This window comes from Malurus melanocephalus, unplaced genomic scaffold, assembly GCF_030028575.1.
Source record: "Malurus melanocephalus ecotype Western Australia unplaced genomic scaffold, MMel_1.1 scaffold_59, whole genome shotgun sequence".
Taxonomy (NCBI): Eukaryota; Metazoa; Chordata; class Aves; order Passeriformes; family Maluridae; genus Malurus; species Malurus melanocephalus.
The window spans coordinates 222,415-242,905 of NW_026623291.1; the positions used below are offsets into that span (position 1 = coordinate 222,415).

Genomic DNA, 20,491 nt, shown 5'->3' on the forward strand with positions numbered 1-20,491 from the left:
GGGCCGGCGGGGGCCGGGCGAGCGGGGCCGGCGGGCGGGAGCGGCGGAGCGCGGCGGCGGCAGAGCGGCGGAACCGGCGGCATGGAGCGGGCTCAGAGAGTCTTCGCGGGACCCAAGGTGAGCTGGCAGCGCTGCCGGAGGCGCGGGGCTGGGGACGGGGCGCGCAGCGGGGCCGTGGCGCTGTGTGCGGAGCGGGGACGGAGCGCGCACCGGCGCGGAGGTGCCGTGCCCGGGGCTGCGCTGCCCCGCTCAGGGTCGTGCCCCGCAGCCGAGCGGCCGCACCTGCTCTCCTCAGCCGCGGCGGGAGCCGGGGCTGTCCCGGGGCTGCAGCCGGCTGGGCACTGGGGCACTGGCTGGGGATGTGCCCCGCGCTGTCCCCCGGCGGTTCCAGCCGGGCGCTGCTGCCCTGGCCCGGTGCTGGCACATCCAGGCAGGCGGGGGCTGTCCCCGCGTCCAGCACATCCCGCTACCGGAGCGGTGCGGCTCCAGGCTCATCCCAGCTCCGCCGTGCTGCGGATGCACAAGTGGCCTGGCTGGGGAAGGGGCAAGCTCTGAAGGGCCCTGCATGCCAACTGCTATCGTGGTCTACTAAAACAAATATTTTCTCTTGTGTTTTTTATTTTGTTTTGTGGGTTGATTTGTTGTTTTGTGGATGCTTTTGTTTTAGAGTTGTTGTGGTTTTGTTTTGGTTTTTTTCCTTCTCTTAAACATTTAGTTGAGTTATTCCTCAGATACCTGTGACATCACCTTGTGGCTGCTGTCAGAGTGTGCTCCAGTCTTTCACTTTTTCCAGGCCCTGTATAAGTACATCTCTAGTAGGATCATACGGTAATGTGTTTRTTGTTCAGATTGTAAAACACCTGAGGAGGAAGAAGATGAAACAGCCGTGGTTAGCAGTAGTCCTGTACCTGATGGCAGAGCACTGCCTGTGCTGCAGGATGGCTCAGCTCTCAGGCTGTGGTCTGGGTAAGCTGCTGTGCCAGGAGCAGGTCACCCCTGCCTGGCTGCCAGGTTGGGCTCTTGGTGGGAAGTGAGGAGTCAGGGCAGAGGAAACMAAAAAAATTGATGTGAGAGTTGTGGCGATCCCACTCTGGGAGAATGAGTGATGCAACTGCTTGTGGTTTTTCCTGAGAAGAAGATTGTCTTGAAAACCATGAAAGGATTGAGGGTTTTTGCTGCTGTTTTCATCCTCTCCCACTCCCAAACCATTTGCCTCTCAGTCTGAGTTTGCACCAGGAGAGTCTCGTGTACTTGGAAAAGGCTGTGTGTGCAGGTCTGATTCATATTTCATTCCATCACTGTGGTTCCCTCTGGACGAAGTTGATCCATGCAATAGCAGGCACACCTTGATACCAAAATCCAGGCAGTGTTGGCAGCTGCTAATGGTTAAAGCCTTCTTAAATCCACTTCAGTTTTGGGAGATGGTGGCTTTTCATCAGCTCCACTAAGAGTAGAGGCTATTGGTTCATCCCAGGGATTTTAAACTTTTGACCCAGAGAAGCAACTTAAGTTCTTCTTTCACTTRTGCTTCCACTTTTCCAGTGTGTGGGAGAGTGGGATACCAAAGAGAATGACCTAGGAAAATCTGCAGGGTTTGACTGCTTGGATCAGGCTTGTGTTGTCTGACCATTGGCAATTACGAGATTGGTTTTCCTGAGTCAGGCAGTCCCTTTCAGTCCTGTGAACCTGCTAAGTCAGGCTTGGGGGAAAAAAATGGGCCTGAAGTCAGTTAATGAGCCCTATTCATTCCTCTGGATCCTCTGCCATTGGGAGCGACCAGTTTYGTGTTTTAGAGATGTTTCTGGTAACCAGAGCAGCTTCAGCCTGGGGTGAATGTGGGGCCGGGGCTGCCTCTGCATTTTTCATGAACTCGCTGACTCCAGCGACTGCCCTGATGAACAGGGAGCTGCAGGGGGACAACTTTGAACCCTGCTTATCACGGGCCATAAAAGAGCAGAAAAGGCTGATATTCCTTTGACGTCAACCAGCCTTCCTCTTTCTGTTCCACACCAGAGCAGATGCCATGTCCTTGCTCGCTGCTGGCTCCTCTTTCTGCAGGTCAGCCCCATCCTGRTGGCCTCAGGACACATGGCTCTCTTCTGCAGGTCTCGTGGGCCAGGAGAGAGATGGCCAGAGCTGTCTCTGGCTCTGTGAGTCCTGTCAGTGGAGAGGAGAGTGGCTGGTGACCCAAGGTGCCGTGCTGCTGTACCCAGGTGATTTGGGTGGACGTCCTGCCCCGGTCCCTGTAGCACTGCAAACTGTCCCTGCCTGCTGTGGGGACTGGGAGTGCATGGTGGTGTGTTGAGGACAATGTTAGATTTGCTTTGTCCCCTTCCTGTGCACAGCCTGACCCAGCTGGCTTGGCACAGGTCACAGCCTGGTGCTGCTGAGGCTGCCCTGAGCTCAAGCCATGCCCTATGAGTGGTACCTTGTGTGCTCAATTCTTTAATAATGGGCTACAGGGACACTCTTGGACAACCCTCCCAGATCCACTGTCAAACGTGGTGGCAGTGAGAAGTCGGCCTGGTGCTGCAGGACTCTTGTTTGTTGCTCTGAAGCGATGCCTCGCTCCAGCCAGGTGTGGTGCCAGGTCTGTGATGGGTTGGTGGGTACATGGCTCTGCCACCCCTTAGGAACCACCACCTGTGATGACACACAGCCACCATCACCTGTTAATGTCACCAGGAGTCTTGTACCATGGTCAGGGGAGGTTGAGTAGTTGGTGTCAGGAGTGTGGTGCTAAAGGCTGCTCAGCACTGACCATCCTCCTCTTCCTCAGCCACCAAACCCATGAATCATTGTCTAGAAGTCTAGAAAGCACAAATATTTCCTGCAGTGGAGCAGTGTGGGTCTTGTAGTCTCCCACCTTTCTCTTTTAAAGGCTGGTGCCTTAAAGCATTTGACAAATATTTGTCCCAAATGCATGTGTGGTGTCATCAGTTTTGAGGATAATACTGTGCCATCTCCACTTCACAACCCTCTTGAACCACTGTCACCTCTTGCTTCTAAATGAGCATTTGAGGTGAGTTTAGGATGAGCATCACTTTGCCCCTGACAACACACTTCCAACGACTGAGTTCAAAGACAGTTCATTTTTTTTGCAGTGGTTTGCTATGCTTACCTAATAACTGACAAATTACAGCTGTAACTACCCTGGTTTTCAGCTATTGAGATTAATGGAATGAACTTAAATTATCACCTTTTAAGGGGCTGATAAGTAACTGTGGGCAAAGTCACTGTTAAGGGTTTCTAAATGATGCAACTTTATCAGCTGCCTGATTATCTATTAACGTCTGCTGGAAACCTCACAATAAAAGGGGTGGACTGGCTTTGGTCATTGTATATATTTCAAAAAAGACCCTAAAACCACCTAATACAGAAAATCTTTCAAGTGACTTAGCTTGAATGGCTGTTTTTATGCCATATAATARGCTATCTGAGCAGGTAACTGCTCTGCCATGGTCTGCTGATCAAACCATAATAGAGAGATTGTGGCGGGTTGACTGTGGCAGAAAATACTTTTAATGTTTGCTTAACTTTTTCCCCTTAATTTCACTAAATTGAAAATAACCAGACTTGATCTTGGAATGGAACCTACTTGTCTGAGTACCTTCATTTTGTGTTTGAATTTATTTTTGAAGCTTATTAAGTCTCAAAGAAAACATTAGAATATTTTCAGAGAAGTCAAAGCCAGAGCCCTTAAAACTTCTTGTTTTTAAAAATCTGGACCAACTTGCTGATATCTGCACTAATGAGTCATGTGCCATRGTTGAGCTAAAACATTTTTTGCATAAAAATGGAAAGCGCTGGCTTTGCTCTGATGGCCTTCCTGGGGGCTGTCTGTGCTGAGGGTGCACAATTTGCAGCCTTTTGAMCATCCTTTGAACTCATCCCTCTGGCTTGTAGTGAAACTAAAAGTTTTATGGCATTACACTCTGGGTTTTGGATGCGCTGGTGGAGGTGCAGGATGTCTGAAGGGTTTCTGCACAAAGCTGGTGCTGAGAGTTCTTGCTGTACCTGGGAGAAAAACAAAGCTGCTGCTTCAGGAAAGTGTTGGAAAGCTCTGCTGCTTTCCTGCTCTTCATCAGAGCAGGTGGTACCACACCCAGCTGGGCTGTGAGAAAGGAAGGGATCAGTCTGGTCATGGCATCCCTGCCCATGGCAGGAGGGGTTGGAACCAAATGACCTTTAAGTTTCTTTCCAACCCAAGCCTTTCTGTGATTCTATGATCAGTGGTCCTGGAGTCGCTGAAGGATCTTCTCCAGTGCTGGTGTTGCAGCTTGTGGTGTTGTTCAGATCCTTCACCAAGTGTTGAGATCCCAATTTCATATGTGTGCACATGCTTCCTTTCCAAATAAACTGGAGATTTTGGGATGGAAGACCACGTGCACATGGAGCTCTGTGTAAGGAGCAGAGAACCTTGGATGAAGCACTGAGCTCCTGCATTCCCCCAGTTTCTGCTTGCTCAGGCATCGTCCCCTAGAGCCACAGTTCAGAGAAAACTCTTTCATCTTTATCTGRGTACTTTCCTTGGCTTAAGGCAAGGTCGTGTCACCCATTTGTATCTGGAAAAGTCTTGTGCTTTGTTTACCCAAAACAAACAGGGCAGGAAGAGAGCTGAAATGTAATCTGTAGTGAGCAGCCTCCCCCGAGCCTGGAAGCCCTGGGGCTTTGTGAGCAAGGTGTCCAGGGTAGATGAGCTGCTGGGTTGTGCCTCTGCTGATTGCATCCTTATCTGGAGCTCTCTAGGGTTTCCATCCTTTCCACACATTTCCATCTTCTCCTGGATGTCCTTTGGCCATCCTAATAGCATAGATTATTTCTCAGCTGCAGGAAACAATCCTCTCAAGCGCTGATCTCGAGGAAACCCAAAACTTTTTTGGGTTGAACAGCATTGCACAAGGGTTTCTTAGCACTTGGTTTAAGTCTCTCCAGACCCAGAAAAAGGTTGGCAGGGGAGAAAGAGCCTGTGGCTGATGCTGGAGAGGAACCTTGCTGCTTTACAAGCATCTTGCCTGCAGAAGTGGCAGGAGGAGGTGACTTGCATAGATGAAGGATGCCACAGAATCTTCTTTCTCATGTTCTCATGTCATGTTGGGATGTTCTTGCAGCAAACGCTTGAAAAGGGTTTGAGAGAGCTCAATAGGTTCAGGCTGCTTTGTTTTTCAGTCCAGTGCAAGCAAACTTCAAGCCTGTAACTCAATCAGAAAGTCAGTCCTAAGGGCTGTTAAATACCTCAAGGAGTGGATCTTGTATGGTTTTGAAATAGGAATTGGAGCTCAAGAGTGGAAAACGTGCCAGGCATCCACATCTGGCAGTGCAGATCATGTCTGTAGCCTGTTATTTTATCTGCTGCTTTGCAGGACATTTAGTCCTCATGAGCAGGATTGTGTAACTCGAGGAGGGGGGAAAGATCAGGTTTTGCCCTTTTTAGATCTTCCTTCTCTGTAGATTCTGATCGTATCTTAAGGGTAGGAACAGTGCCGGGGATATCTTTTCATGATCTGCCAACAGTGGTGACCCCTGGGCCAAGTGGTKGCCACCAGCAGTTTGATCTCTCCTGAGCCCAGCACCTGCATTTTGCATCCCACCAGTGCTGCAGTGGCAGCTTTGTGACCAATGTGTGGAGATGGCCTGACTCCCAGCCCCGTTCCTGCCCTTTTTTGTGGCAGCAGTGGCCAGTGGAAGCCCTGGCAGTGTCAGGTGTGCAGGGATGGGAGCGAGCTCACGGGCATCAGTGCACGCCCCAGAGATGGGCACTGCCAGCGCTGTGCTGTCATCTGCTCTTGGACACTCACAGGCACTTCTTACTCATTTTTCTCCCAGCTCCTCATAGTTATTGTTTGATACATGCCCTGACGCCAGAGGGTTTGTGGGTTTTAATTAGTAACCCTGGGCAGTTTAGTTATCCATGCAAATATCCAGTCCTCCTCTGAATCCTTCTCAATTCTTACCCTCGGCACCCTGCAGCTCTCATCTATGAAGGAAAATGCCCATGATGTTATAACTAAAAAGAACCTTGTGTATTAAGTTTCTGATCTGCAGTATCATAAAAAAAGTAAAATAAAATTAAATGCGTATTTTGTAGGCTATTCTGTTACTTAAAAGAAAATAGTTCTGGAAAGATGACTATCAAGCTGAAACATTTTGCAGCTAATATTTTCCTTCCTAGTTCGACTTCCAAATTACATTTATCATGTTTCTCCAAAAGCCCCAGCTGGCTAATGGAAAAAGCTTGCTTTTGCTTTTCTGGGGCTCTTTCTCCAAAATCCAATGTTTCACAATAATGGGGAAATGGCTTCAGAGTGAAAAGACCTGAGTTACTGTCCCATTATTAATGAGTAAAAATTTAAGTGTTTTATTTTAAAACCTTGTTAKCTTTATGGGGCAACTTGTTATTATTGTTTTTACAGCACCTTTGTGCCATGGGACTGACCCCTTGTGTCGGATTAGAGAGCCTGTAAGCTCTGATAATACCAAGTAATTAACAGCCCATCCGGAGCTGATTCTTGGAAGTGAAGTCAAAGTTTTTGTGTAATGACTCTTAGCAAATTAATTGGTGTTTGGCTGCCTGTGATTTCAAGGAGRAAGCAATCTGGAAAGTGAAGGTGTTTGGGATTTGCTTCCCAAACCCTAAACCGTGKAAGCTAAATAAGGGTAGGGCAGTTCCTGAAAATTACTGGAAACAGAATAMATTTCTAAAGATTCATTGTGTGTGTGAGCTGCAGCACCCACCACAAAATATTTAGACAGTACTTAGATATTGAAATATAAACTTTATAATAATTATATTTAAAAATGTCTATGAACTATTGTTGCAGTTCTAAGCTACTTGTCTCTGAGCTGTTGTTGCAGTTCCAAGAGTGCCTGACCYGTTTCTCTTCTTGCAGGTAGAGCTTCACGTCCACCTGGATGGAGCCATTAGACCAGAGACCATCTTGTACTTYGGCAAGTGAGTTGTGGGGGGAAGAAAGCTCTGGGAGCTGCAGTTTGCAAGCATCATCCCTTCTGCTTGTCCAGGTCTGAGACAGAGGAGCTCCTGCAGGCAGCAAACCTGGCTGGTGCTGGTTCTCTCCCTACCCGACACGGGTCATCTGGCTGTGCTGGTACTGAGCACATCCCAAGGGACAGTGGGGCTGCACAGGCAGCAGGAATTGAGTGAAGTGGTCATGGGTGTGTGAGCAGGGCAAGCTCAGAGGAGCCACCACGAGAAAAGCTCAGGAGGTGTCTCATAAAGAGCTGCCTGCCTTTGAAGTGCACCAAGAACATTGCAGAGGCGCTGTATTCTCATTTCTTTTTCCACATTCCTAATTTCAAAAGCAAGTGGAGTGACAGCAGGCTGGGAATGTTGTCTTGGTGCTGTTCCACAGTTTGGAAGGAAAAACCAGCTTGTGTGCCCTTCCCTGCCCTGCTGCCATGTGCCTTTGCATGCCAGGCTGTCTGCCTGGTGACTGCACTCAAGGATCACGCTTGTGGGTGGGTGACCCAGGGAAGCACTCAGCACTGACTTAGAGAGAGGCTGTTCCCTTGACAGAGCCCACGTGCATCTTCCTTCAGTGTGGGTTGTGTGGGAAGCACTGGGTGAATGATTAACCTGAGCAAGGGCCTGGCTCCACGTTTGGAAGCAAAATAAACACGATTTCTTCCAGCTGTCACTGATACCCTCAGATCAAGACAGTGGCRAGAGTAAGGATTTCAGGGAGCAGCTCTTAGGCACTGCTCTGGTATTTTGGGGAGGAAATCAGTTCTGAGGAGGATGGGGAAGTGGTTCTGGCATTCTGCAAGTCCAGCAGACTCCAAGGCACTACGGTCCTAGGGGGAAATATTCTTTCTGGAGTAGCTTTTTCTGCAGGGCCATACTTTTTGCAGCGTAGTCRGAGCAAGGAGCATGGGTCAGGACTGTCCATCCCATTTGTTTCTGGATGCTGTTGTGGTGAACTCAGTCAGGGCTCCTGCTGGTGAGCTGCAGGGCTGGGGTACTGGTCCAGATGAACAGAAGAGTTGGTGCTGACTCCCTGGGGCTCTGCTGGGTCCCTCTGCCTGCAAACACAAAATGCCAGTGCAGTMCCTTAGAGAATTGCAGGAGCCCTGAAACCCAGGAGGCAGGGGCTGTGTGGGGATCCTGTGCCAGGATCCTTGCTTTGGGCACAAACCTTCATTGCCTCAGTGTGTGCTGAGTTCCCTCTTATTTTTAAACAGCCCTGGCATCTCCTGAGCTGCCAGCCCTTGGGTGGAGTAAGGCTGTGCTATTCATCAGCTCTCAAACTTGCACTCACTAAAAATGCAGTGGGGCAGTGCAGAAGGCTGTAGGGAACTGACTGCCTAAATAGCTCACCCTGGGCACAGAAAGCTGGTTTTGGTCTATTTTTAAAGGTAAAGATCTGGAAATAAAGTTGCTGGGTGATGTCTGACCATGTCCAGACTCCACACGGCTGAGATGCACAAAGCCCCTTGGGCAGTGCGCTGCTGAAGTCAGCCGTTTTTAGAAACTGTCTCCAATTCTGTAAGGTCTGGGTCAGTCTTTGCATCTGCCCTGCCCAGCCAAAGGGCTTAGAGCCRTGGCAGACCCCTCATGGGGACTGGGTGTCCCCAGGAGAGTTGTCCTTTCCACGGTGGGATGGTGTGCATTGTGCTGTCCGTGGCTGGATGGAGCTCGGGGCAAGACACTGAGATAGTAATGAGAACAAACATCTTCCCCTGGGGCAACTTTGCCTCAAGAGAAATCCCCCCTCTAAGAGGGTTGGATGGGGCACCAGCAGCTCCAAAAGCCACAGTGGCACCATCCACCAAACCTCCTCATCCAGAGGCGCAATTCCAGCGTGGATCCTCCCAAAGCACCACTGCTGATGCCTGCATGAAAGCACCTCTCCAGGAAGAACAGGAAAGAGGTCAGGCCAGTGGCTTTGCTGTGGGAACCTTCCCTGGGGCAGGTGGAGGAAGGTGCAGGTCAGTTCCCAGAGCAGAGACTGATGTGTCAGTGCCATGGAAAGGGCAAGGCGGGGAGGAAAGCCGATGCCTTGGCAGCGAGGAGCGTTCGCTGTGGAGTGCCAGCAACTTAATCTGTGCAGATTGCATGTGAGGGCTGAGCGTGGGGCTGGTTTCCTTCCTGGCTGAGCGGGGAAGGAGCAGCATTTACTGAGCCCAGGAACAGGGTCCGTTGGGCTGTGTCCCTGTGTGCTCACTGGGCATCACAACGCTAAAGCTGTCTGTGGTGTTTTGTCTCTATTAGCAGAGTTCTTCCATCAATCAGCTTTAATTCATTGTGGCAGGAAAGAGGATTAGAAACAAATGTCTAGTTATTATTCCAAATTTATGTTGGCTTGTGCAGGGTACCAGAGGGTGGGGGATGCAAAGCTTGCCCAGGAAGCTGCAGCACCCTTGGCTGGCAGCCACACCGGGGACACCTTCACCCACTGGGTATTCCAGCTGCTCCTGGGGAGGACAGCCTCTTCCCTCCTGGGAGCATTGATGTGGGCATTGGCACGTCTGTCCCTTTGGTGAGAGCGGTTGTTGCCGTTTGTTCCGGTGTGGGAGGTGTTCCTGTCACAGGAGATGCCACCAGGATGCTGGGCWCAGGAACCAGCTCGCTCACTGGCACCAAACCCACGATGCTTCTGCCTGGTGTGATCCCAGACCTCAGAGCATCTCCTCAATTTTTCAATCCTTTAAGCCTGCCCTAAGTGGAAATTAACTTTTCTAAAGAATTTTGGCAATTCTGCTGCTAGGTCTAAGAGGTGCCAAGAAATAATCCAGAGCCCCTTTAGACGAACTCCTTCTTAAGCTTAAAATGTGCCCTGGCTGTGTTCCTGCTGGGTCAGCCTGGGCTTGTATTTCGGTTTGTTTGTGCTTTGCCTGTGTTTTGGATCTCCTTCCTCCCCGCTGAGATTCAGGGCTCCATCCGTGAGGAGATTTTGGAAGGACAGCGTGTGCTGTATCTTTCCTGTGAAGAAATGGTGGTTGATGCTGCCAGCTTTGGATGCAATTGGTGTATGAAATAGACTGATCAAAAATGTGATAACCATCCCCGTCACTAACATGTGGCTTCGTTTCCAGGAAAAGAGGCATCCCTCTCCCTGGGAATACTGTTGAGGAGCTCCTGAAGTATATCAGCTATGACACACCCCTATCACTTCCCCAGTTTCTGGAGAAATTTAATTACTACATGCCTGCCATTGCGTAAGKACCCTGCTTTTTGCTTCTTCCCCCTCAACTCTTGGCAGCATCCCTTGGCTCAGCCTTGGAGGTCCCCTGTGGGCCCTGAGGGTGACAGATGCCACTGCCATCCCGCAGGGGTGACCGTGAGGCGGTGAAGAGGATTGCCTACGAGTTTGTGGAAACCAAAGCGAAGGAARGAATGGCCTACGTGGAGGTCCGGTACAGCCCTCACCTCCTGGCCAACTCTGGTGTGGACCCCATCCCCTGGGGACAGGCTGAGTGAGTGATCCTGCTGTTCTGGGGAGCTGGGGGTGGCTGCTTGGCCATGGAGAGGGCTGAAGGCTGCTGTAACAAACCTTTCTCCTCCCATGCAACATCGCTCAAGTGGCAACATTTCATCTCTCTCCCATCAATAGGGTTTTCCATCTTAAATATCCCCGTGTGCTGCAGTGTTTTAAAGTCCCTTGCTCTGGGCACCGAGTTCTGCCTMAATGTGCTCAACCTTCTGGCTGGAGCCATCCCCTTTGTGAGGAAAAGCAGTGTCCACACAGGGACTGCCTGACCACAGAATGGGAATTGGAGCTGGCAGAGGTGGTGGGTGGTGTTGGAGGGGGCTGGTGATCTGATCCCTTCCTTTCATGCCATCCCTCTGTGATGTGTGCCTCTCACTGAATCAGTGCTGGGCTCTGGGGCCCCTCCAAGGCGTGCTGTGGTGGGTGCTGAGCCCTGGGCTTGCCCCTGCAGMCAGCTGTGTGCCCCAGTGGGATGCTCTGGCAAAGAAAGAGCAAAGTTCCTCTGCTCAGGCAGGGCTGGCATCCAGTTCCCCAAGGCCTTTCTAAATCTTAGTGCATGCTTTAGTGCCAATATCTGGTAAATGTGGGCATGGCACGGGGGTAAAATGTGCCCTCAGGCTCTGAGTGGTCTCTCTGGGATGTCAAGGTGAACAGAATCTGGGGCAGCCTGTCCTCCCCTGGGGATGCTCAGCTGGACCCGTGGTCCTGCCTGTCTCCCTGGCTAGTGTCCCGCCTCTTGCTGATGCCTTTTCTTCCTGCAGGGGGGACCTCACTCCGGACGAAGTCGTTCACCTCGTAAATCAGGGCCTGCAGGATGGAGAAAGGGATTTCCACATCAAAGTCAGGTCTATTCTATGCTGCATGCGCCATATGCCAAGTAATGTATTGCAGCCGCCCTGCTGCTCTGCTCCCCTTCCCTGACGCGCGGCGGGGGGACGGCCCGGGGCTGGGGCCCTGCAGGAATTGGGGACAGCCCTGATCCCTGCTCCCTGCTCTGATGTGGGACTGACAGTGCTGAGGGGATTGTTTCTTGGTGGGGGTCAGTCCTCTGCTCCTTTCGCTGCAGGGCAAAGGTCTGTGGGGTTCAAGAGTGGGAGTCTGTGGGTACAGCGAGGGTCTGAAAGGTCCTGCTGGAGGGACAGAAAGGGTTCTTCTGTCCTCTGCTGTGATCTCTGCTCCCTGCCCAAAGGCCAGAGCTCGCCTTGGGCCAGCAAAAGCCATTGGCACAGTGAGCAGTGCATCTGCCAYGACTGCCTGGGGGTCTGAGAATGAATGGCCATGGAGGGAGGGCCAGCAGTGACATCTCACACTTCCCTGCTCATGGTCCTACAGCAGGGTTCACCTTCCTTAGCCTGGGTCATGGGGCAGCTAGAGAATCTGCTGGCCACACTCAGTCTCTGCTGGCTGAAGCTGAAAACACAAGTCAAATATACTAAGGCATATATATATAAAATGTTTTTATAAAATCAGCAGCTCTGAACTTTGTTGGTAAGAGATACTGTGACCCAGAATAGGAAGGAAACCCGATTTCCAGCATTTCAGTGGGCTGCTGAGTTTTGTGAGCATCTTCCTCTAGGGAAGGATGCAGCCAGAGAGGCTGTGTGTGACAGTACCTCTTTCATGTGATGGTTTTATTCTGAGTGTCTTCATATCTCACATGAGTTTTATGTAGATTTAGCAGGGTAGATGGTTGAAAGACTTTTCCTAATGAGTTAATGTTTAATTTGTGTCTAGAAATGTGAAAAGTTACATTATTGAAATCTGGCAGATTTGAGAGTGGGTTTCTTTTTTTTTTTTTTCCTGCCTGCACAGTCAACACCAAACAATACTTTGAAAAACTTGACCCTTACATTTCTGGTTCCAGGGAGAAAATGTTTTTCTTTGTAGAAAGTGGATAGCAGTAGGGCTCTGTCACACTGATCTGCCAGCACATAGGTGGTGAAGGCGGGAGGTGGCAGGAGCATCCTGCATTTCACTGCAGGAGGGATTGCTTGTGCAAGCAGCAGCAGCATCCTCTTAGCTGTGTCCCAGGACACCAGCTGATACCCAGAGCTACTGATGTGCCTGATAAAGAGTCTGTGGCAGTACATTCAGGATGTGCTGCATAGTGAAAAGCCTGTAATTAGTGAGTTGTTGAGAGAAAGGCAGAGATGCCAGCCAGAGCTAGCTCATATTAAACTTGTTAATAAAATGATGGCTCTAACCCAGTGAGCTGGAAAGTGATGGGAGAAAAAAAAAGATGAAGTTGCTCACATCATCCTGGTGTGTTCATAGGATTCGGGGGCTCTCTGTCCACAGCAGGTGCCTGTTAATTATTAACACTAATGTTTATCTCTGTTTCTKGGCCTTCCTGCTAAGGTTAAGTGCTAGGTGAGCTGGTAGATGCAGTTCCTTTCTCAGAGGTTATCTGTCCTGATCTGGGAGGGCCCTGAAGCATTTGTTGGCCACCTGCTAATCTCTTTCTCACTGATGCCAAACAGATAAAACTTCAGCTCCTTCCCACCAGGAGTAGGATCCTTGGGGAACTCAAGGRTGTCCTACAATGGGGCAGGGATGACTGCACTGCAGGATCCCTCACAAAACCCTCCCAATTCAATCTCCTCCATGACATAACRCATCTGATGGGCCAGTTCTTTCCTTTCCCCTCACCTTGCCCAGCCTGGGAAGCGGTGAAAGCTCAGGAGTTGAGGGATTTCTCCAACACACCATGGGCACTGCACTTTTCTTACCTCAAGCCAACTGCAGCAGCCACTACTGCTGGGAGGTTTTTTAATTAATTACTTCCCCTGCTTGAAGTGAACAGAAAACCATGATGAGAGCAGTTTTATAGCTGGTGAATCATCTGATTTCCCTTTCTTTGACAACAGACTGACCAGTTGACAGCTTTTATTTGCCTKAAGATGACCTTTCTAGCAGTTCGCTAGGTTTCTTTTTGAGCAGCAAAGTCTAGGAAAGGCTGAAGAAAACAGCTCTAGCCTCCCTAGTTATAGGACCAGGATTTGTTTAAAAAAATGCTGAAGGTGTGACTTTTATGAATGCTTCCTCCTGAATCCTGGTGCTGCCTCTTGCAGGCTGGTCCCCAGAGGTGGTGGAGCTCTGCAAGAAATACCGAAATGACTCTGTGGTGGCTGTCGACCTGGCTGGGGATGAGACCCTGAAGGTGGATAATTACTCTGAGCATAAGAAGGCTTATGAGGTTTGTAGAATAAGTATTTTAAAAGAAATTACAAGAAAAATTGAGGGGACATGTGTGAAGTGACCCTTTTCAAACTGCAAACAGCTGGAACAACTTAAAAATTCGTTGCAGATATTAAAAACATTCAGTTAMATAGCAAAAGTATTTGTTTATATTTCCTAAATGATTAATGGCAGGCATCATTGCTAAAACATGGCCTTGGAACTGAGGCTTGGCATGCCACRCTGTAGCACTGAGTGTGACATGAGTGACATGGAGCCCAAATTGACCCCCACCCCTCTGCTGTTGGCTCCTGGGGCTTGGTGAAACCACAGCCAAGGCTGGAAGAGACTGATCTTTCCAGTCTGGCAGAAATCACCCCAGCAGCAGAGGAGAAGCTGCACATTTGCAGGGCTTTTATCTGATCATCTCAAATGGGAATACGAGCCTGATCCCAGGCTCTCACTGAACCTCAGCCCTTGCAGCAGCTCAAAGGGAAGGGAAAGCCCTGCTCCTCCTCTCTGCTGGTGGAATTTGGGGTGGTTTGTCCCCTCCAGCACTSGGGGAGGAGGTTGTGCACCATCACTGGCAATCAGGATGGTGGTTTGCAAGCAGTGCTCAGGTCTGCACACACATGGGGCTTCCTTGGGGTCTTTACCCCATCTGTGAGAGCTGATATAGGGTCGTCCTGCACTGCTGTGCTGGAGGAACAGGGTGATTATAAACCATGGCACAGGGGATTGTTAACTGATGGGCAGGCACAACCCAGGTCCAGCCTCCTCTGTCTGAAGGATTCACCTTGTCTCTGTGCCAGGGGCTCACTCAGGCTSTGGGATGCTGAAGCAAACCCCCCTCCCACTGTATTAAATAACTGAAAACAACCCCTGAGTGCAAAGCCCTGAAGGACTGTGTGAGGTAGGTTTGCTGCAAGAAGGGGCTTGCAGCCTGCCTGCTGTGCCAGGGTGGTCCTTCTCCAGCRAGGCAGGAGCCAGGCTTCCCTCCAGGCTCCACGGCAGAGAGGAGGGGACTTTTGCCCCTGCAGCAAAGGATTTTTTGGGATAGTCAMGGGACTGYAGCCAAAGCTGCAMTTGMAGGGTCYTTAAGGCTGKGCTGCCTCCATCCCCAGCCCCTGTAAGAGGGAGGTGCTCATTGTCAGAGCATTTTTTCATCTCTGCCCTGGGGTGCTTCTAAACTCTCCCATGTGGCTGCAGCCAAAATGTAGAAGTTTCAAAGTGTGGAAGTGTTGCAGGGTTCATGCAGAAAGGCAAGTGGGTGAAGCAGGAGGAGCTCAGAGCTTGCTGCTGGCTGGAGAGGAGGCAGTGGTGAACTCACCCAGGGTTAAAAGCCTCTGAAGAGCCTGGCTGGGCTCCAGTGGAAGATAACCAGGATTTTTAAGTGTCTCTCKGTGTGACATAACTGAGCTCTTGCAGCCCTTGGAGTGCAAGGCTCGTGATCTATGGGCTCTTGGCACAGGAATCTTGCTGTGCCCGCGGGCAGTGCCAGCCCAGAGCCTGCTGACCTTGCTGCAGGTGATGGGACAGGAAGGTGCTCTCCATTTTTGCAGGAAGCTGAGAGATGCGGGATCCATCGCACCGTCCATGCTGGGGAGGCCGGCCCGGCTGCCATGGTCAAGGAGGTACGAGGAGTTCCTGACTCAGGGCACACAGGGACAGGGCTGTGACGTGCCCTGCACTGGGGAGAAAGGATCCAAGTCCTCTCCATATCCACAGCACAGTGAACAGTGGGGACATGGGCAGAGAGCTGCCCTGACAGCTGGGAAAGGGGCCAGCTCTGTGGTGGGGCTGTGCCCGCTGTGGGATGGGGGTCTCAGGGCAGGTGGGGGTCGAGCTGGTGTTTGGAGGCTCTGAGTGGGTTTCCTGTGCTCTCCAGGCAGTTTATGTCCTGAAGGCCGAGCGTGTTGGCCATGGATACCATGTCCTGGAAGACCCTGAGCTCTACAAGGAGCTGCTGAAAGTTAAGATGCATTTTGAGGTAAGGATGTGTGGAGGAAGCATGACAGCCAGGTCTGAGTGAAAAATCAGCCCTCACTCGGGCTGTGCTGCAGCCAGGGACAGGAGCTGACCCCCAAGTGCTGACCCTGTGCACAGGGATTTGTRTTGGACCTGGATGCCCAAAAGGAAGAATTTTGGGGACACCTGGCTGTTTGCTGGGTCATGCTGCAAGGAGCATCAGTGCGCACAGCAGCTTGTGGGAGGCTTGTAGGAGAGAGAATGGGTGATTGTGTGGCCAAGGATGAATTCTGGAGGGTTTATTCACTAATTTATGTACCTCAGACCTACATGCTCCTCTTTCTTGCACAAATCAGGCTGCTGTACTRGAGCAAGCCTGGTGAGAGGGTGGAAATGGCCGAGAGCTCAGTGCATGTGTGGATTTCTTTGGCTTTTGCCCAGAATGGACAGATCCAGCTAATGGAAGGAATATGTACTTAATGCAAGGAGTTTCCCAACTGTGATGGACATGTGGCTGGTGACTGACTGGCCATTGGGAACATCCCATTGGGTCCTGCCAGTGTCCTGTGGGCTGTGGGCTCTCTGTATCCATGCCCTGGGCCATGCACTGGTCTATCTGAGCAGCTGAGGGCAGCTGTGAACAAAGCTCTAATCTGGTTTTACCAGTGTGCTGAGCTATCTGTGCYCACAGCTGGGGTTCAGATCCGCGTGGTTGATTCTGGTTTTCATGCTTAACTCCCCAAAACAGGTCTGCCCCTGGTCCAGTTATCTCACGGGAGCATGTTCTCCGGACTTCAGCAAACACCCCGTAATACAGTAAGGCTTCTCAATTATTCAAAATCTCAAATAACCTGGATTTGGGTTGATTGCAGCTGCTTTATTGCTTTATAAAACCTAGGCACATCTAATGATGTTGGACAATGTGGCACATCCTTGTCCTTTGGCAGCTGGAGGGTGTGGGGGTCCCTGGGGGAGGCTGTCCTGTCCCTCCTGCCCTGCTCTGAGCTGCACCACCCACTGCTGGCAGGTCAGAGCAGAGCCATGGGGGGACATGCCAAGCCCTGTGCTTGTCTGCAGCAGTGCCAGAGATCTTTGMTTTTGCTGCATTTCACCCTGAGAACTTCACAGTCACACCCAGTGTTTTACCCACCAGTCCAACCCAATTTCTTTACAGATTTAAGAAGGACCGCGCCAACTATTCTCTAAACACGGATGATCCCCTCATCTTTAACTCCACCATTGACAAGGATTATAGCATTGTCAAGGAGCACATGGGCTTCACTGAAGAGGAGTTCARGAGAATTGTAAGTTGGCCTTGGACTGGTGCTCTGCTGGAGTTCCAGTGCAGCCCAGAACAACCTGCTGCTTTTTCTATATAAACTGCAAAGTTTTTAATRGAAATCAGAAAATTCTGCTCTGGCCTTGTAAGCAGGAAAGTAGGACCAAGTCTAAAGCACATATCCCAGAAATTCCAGAGTATTTAAAGATCTTTGCTTTGTGCCTGTCTCATTTCTCCTGGGACTGCTGCTAGTGATGGGCCAGAGCAGTTGTYGTAAAACAAGGCCATGGGAATGAATCTGAGAGTGGAAACTTTACACTCTCCCTCGCCTGTTGCTGCTCAGAGCCCGGTGCTGGGATGTGCACAACCATGTGTTCATGTCTGATGTGTCTGAATGTCTCTGTGTCCCCCCTCTGCCTCCTCAGAACATCAACGCAGCCCAGTCCAGCTTCCTGCCCGAGAAGGAGAAGCAGGAGCTGCTCTCCAAGCTGTACGAAGCCTATGGGATGGCTCCCAATGCATCGTGACCCATCCCTGGGATCCAGCGTGGAGCAGAGCCCTTCTTCACTGTGCCTGAGCCTCCTCTGTGCCCGTGGCAGCACTGGGAGGAGGTGCCCAGAGTGATCTCTGCTCCTGGCAGCCCTGTGTTAACCCTTACAGTGCTCATCAGAATCAKACTCTCAATTCACCTCCCTGTACCCCACAAATGCTCTCCTGCATGGATATCCAGCTTCCTATCCTGCTGTTGTGCAAGCAGACTGGATCTGCCTGCTGGCCTGACTCCCTTCTCCATCTGCTGCTGTTTCTGTACTGCAAATGCAAACAGAAGAGCCTCCTCTGCATTTTTCCCCACTCTTTTCCTGTTTTACCTGTCCTGTCCCACTGACCTGCCTGGCCCCTGCCTGCARTGCTGAAATAACCCCTTTTAACTCCAACTGTGGCCTGGGTTAATCTTCASCTTTCCAGGGAGAGGTGTGCTAGTGCTGGCAGGGAATGAGCAGCGCTTTTAGACACAGAGCCTTTATTCCTGTGGGGAGGAGGGTTTGGTCACAGCTATATTTACCCAGGGTTAGTCTTGTACTAACAAGACTGCAACAAGAACAAGGTGGAAGCTGGTGCCCCTGCCTGTGCACGGGTCTGAAGGGCATTTAAAATACAAYTTTTTTGGCATCCTTTCTTGGGTAAGAACTCCCRTGTMTCAGGCCTGCCAGTGTCACTGCTGYAGAAGTGCACACCTTGGGCTCAGGCCATGGCCTGCTCGCACATGCATAGGAAGTTGGAACATAATTTTACTATTTTGGGCCAAAATCTGCCTTCTGGGATCTTTCCTGGTTTTGTACTCATCTTGGAGAACTCCTGTGAACTGCAGTTTGATCTTCCTCTTACCTTTGTTTAGGACTTGGAAAAGAACATTATTGATTGCCTGCTKTAACAATTTTGCTCTCTTTCTGATTTGACACAATCATTAAGCACTCCTAAGGCAGAATAAATAAAATAACTAGGGCTCAATGTCCCACGTTGACTCAGGTCCCATCTGATTGCTTCTGTCACTCCATCACAACAGTGGCTAGAAGTCAGATCTTCAGTTTGGTGGAGAATTTATACAGAAAAACTCACCAAAAATTCCCACGTGATTTTACTCAATAAGCAATAGAGCTGTGCATCCAGAGGAAAGACCATTGTTTTCTTACCTGAGTGTGTGGTGTGCTTTAGCATCCCAGGGGTCTGCCAAGATGCTTACTCCAAAGATACTGTACCAAAAAGTTGCCTTTGACAWGGGGCCATGGTCACCTTCAGCACAGACAGACCATGGTTGGTCCAGTCTCAGCCAGCAGTGGTGTGCTGGGAGCATTTCCATTCTTTCTGGGCTTCCATATCGGTCTTCAGGGTAAAACACTCCTCTCTGAAGTACTTGGTGCATATATACAYTTAGATAGATAAATAAACATGAGAGAGTGATTTTCTTACTTTTATAAAGCAAAAGATAAAGTATCACTTTTAGGGACATGGTTGCGGTAAGAAACGGGCCTTTTTTGGGTCATTTTTCTCCAAAAATTGTTTCTGAAGAGGAGTTGCTTGTTTGGATTCTGGACAGTTGATTGTTAATCCTGTTTAATAAAATAACAAATTTATATTAAAAGAGAAATCCTCTTGCCTCTCTGTTCAGGGGTGACTGCTGGGAACTGTGGCCTGTGGTTTTTAATCCCTGCTGGACCATGAGAAGGGCTCATTGATGGGTGTGATGGGGCTTTGGGAGCTCCATGGATTCCTGCCTTCTCCTGTTGCCAGGCTGGAGCACTGTGACAGCCGAGGGAAGGCAGCTCCTTTACCAAACAGCCACGTTGGATTTATGGGCGCAGATTGTTCCAGCATCCCGTCCTTTTCCCTTCAGGAATCAAAGGGCTGGAAGCAGCAGTGCCATCACTCTGTACTCTCACTTTTCTGGGTGAATATCAAAAGTAGTTCCTCTTTCAGCCCATCTTCTGGGTTTTGCACAGTTGGTTGATGCTCAGAGACACAMGAGGGACAGCTGGAGCTGCTGGGCTGCACCGTATGCGTGGGCAGGGGAAAGTTTTTGGTTTATTTAGTGCTTGTTAGACTTGGACAGGTCTGGCATGCCTGTGTTCAGCTGAAATGAAGGGCTGGGAGCATCCCAGTGCTCAGCAGCCCTRCAGAGCAGGATGTGGCTGGATTAAGGCAGTGCCCTTGCTCTTTCAGCACAGTGACAGTGGCTGAGCTGGCTGTCACTTGCAGGGGGAACCCGATGCCTCTGGCCTGTCCCCTGAGAGGAGCTGGCCAACAGCACCCTACTCTGCCTAAATATAATTCTGAAACAGTTATTTTGTGACCAGGGGGAGCTAAGATTAGCCCACATTTGACTGCTGGAGGTCTTGTGTGGTGCCCAGTCCTTCCGCACTGCCTTTGAGCTTTGTGTGTGTGTCAGCATGAGCCAAAATTACTGTTCTGTGGTGAGGGGAGCTCAAAACGGGGCTTAAAGACACAACTGTGCAGTCAGCCAAGCCCAGGAGCGACCTGCTGCTTTGCCCCAGGGCACGGGAAGTGGGAGCAGGGTCTTGGCTGCAGTCCTGGCACAGCTCTGCAGCAGCATCCTGCCTCTCTGGGAGCTCTTTGCCAAAGAGCAGCCACAGGCACTACCTGGCTGCCAAATCCTCATTTCCTGTGGGGATTGGAGCCATGGACATCTCAGTGCTCACCCCATGGCCATCACTTCTYRCAGACAGCTCTCCCTCTRTCTGGCAGCYGCTTCTCTGCTGATGGATGGCCTTGTTTTCACTGATAAATCTCTACCATTCCGTTCCTGCCGAGGCTGTCAGGGGCTGCTCGCCCTCGTGGCAGCAGTGGAGAGCGTTTCCCAGGCCAGCTCTGCCTTGTCCCTGTGCTGGCTGTCACCCCCAGCCAGGCTGCTCATTGGGATCAGTGAAACACAAGCACTGCTCCTTAGCTCTGTGCTGCACAGGGAACACACCTCTTCCCACTGGCACCAATCCTGCTGATGTCTGGGCAGTAAACCTGGAAAAGTGGGGGCAGATTTCCATAATCTGTGCCCAACTACTCTGCCTTCACCTGGGTGCTGCAAACTCATGAAGTTTCACAGACC

The 20,491-nt window shown here is 50.6% G+C and overlaps 1 protein-coding gene across 1 annotated transcript; it reads left to right on the forward strand.

Annotated features, from left to right (window-relative positions):
- Positions 1-31: 31 nt before the first annotated feature.
- Positions 32-18,504, forward strand: ADA (adenosine deaminase). Its single transcript, XM_057365906.1, has 11 exons — positions 32-117; positions 6,891-6,952; positions 10,054-10,176; positions 10,291-10,434; positions 11,210-11,325; positions 13,520-13,644; positions 15,188-15,259; positions 15,514-15,615; positions 16,342-16,409; positions 16,768-16,897; positions 17,298-18,504. Exons 1-11 carry the CDS (start codon positions 82-84, stop codon positions 17,397-17,399), a joined length of 1,080 nt encoding a protein of 359 aa, XP_057221889.1. The 5' UTR covers positions 32-81; the 3' UTR covers positions 17,400-18,504.
- Positions 18,505-20,491: the final 1,987 nt, after the last annotated feature.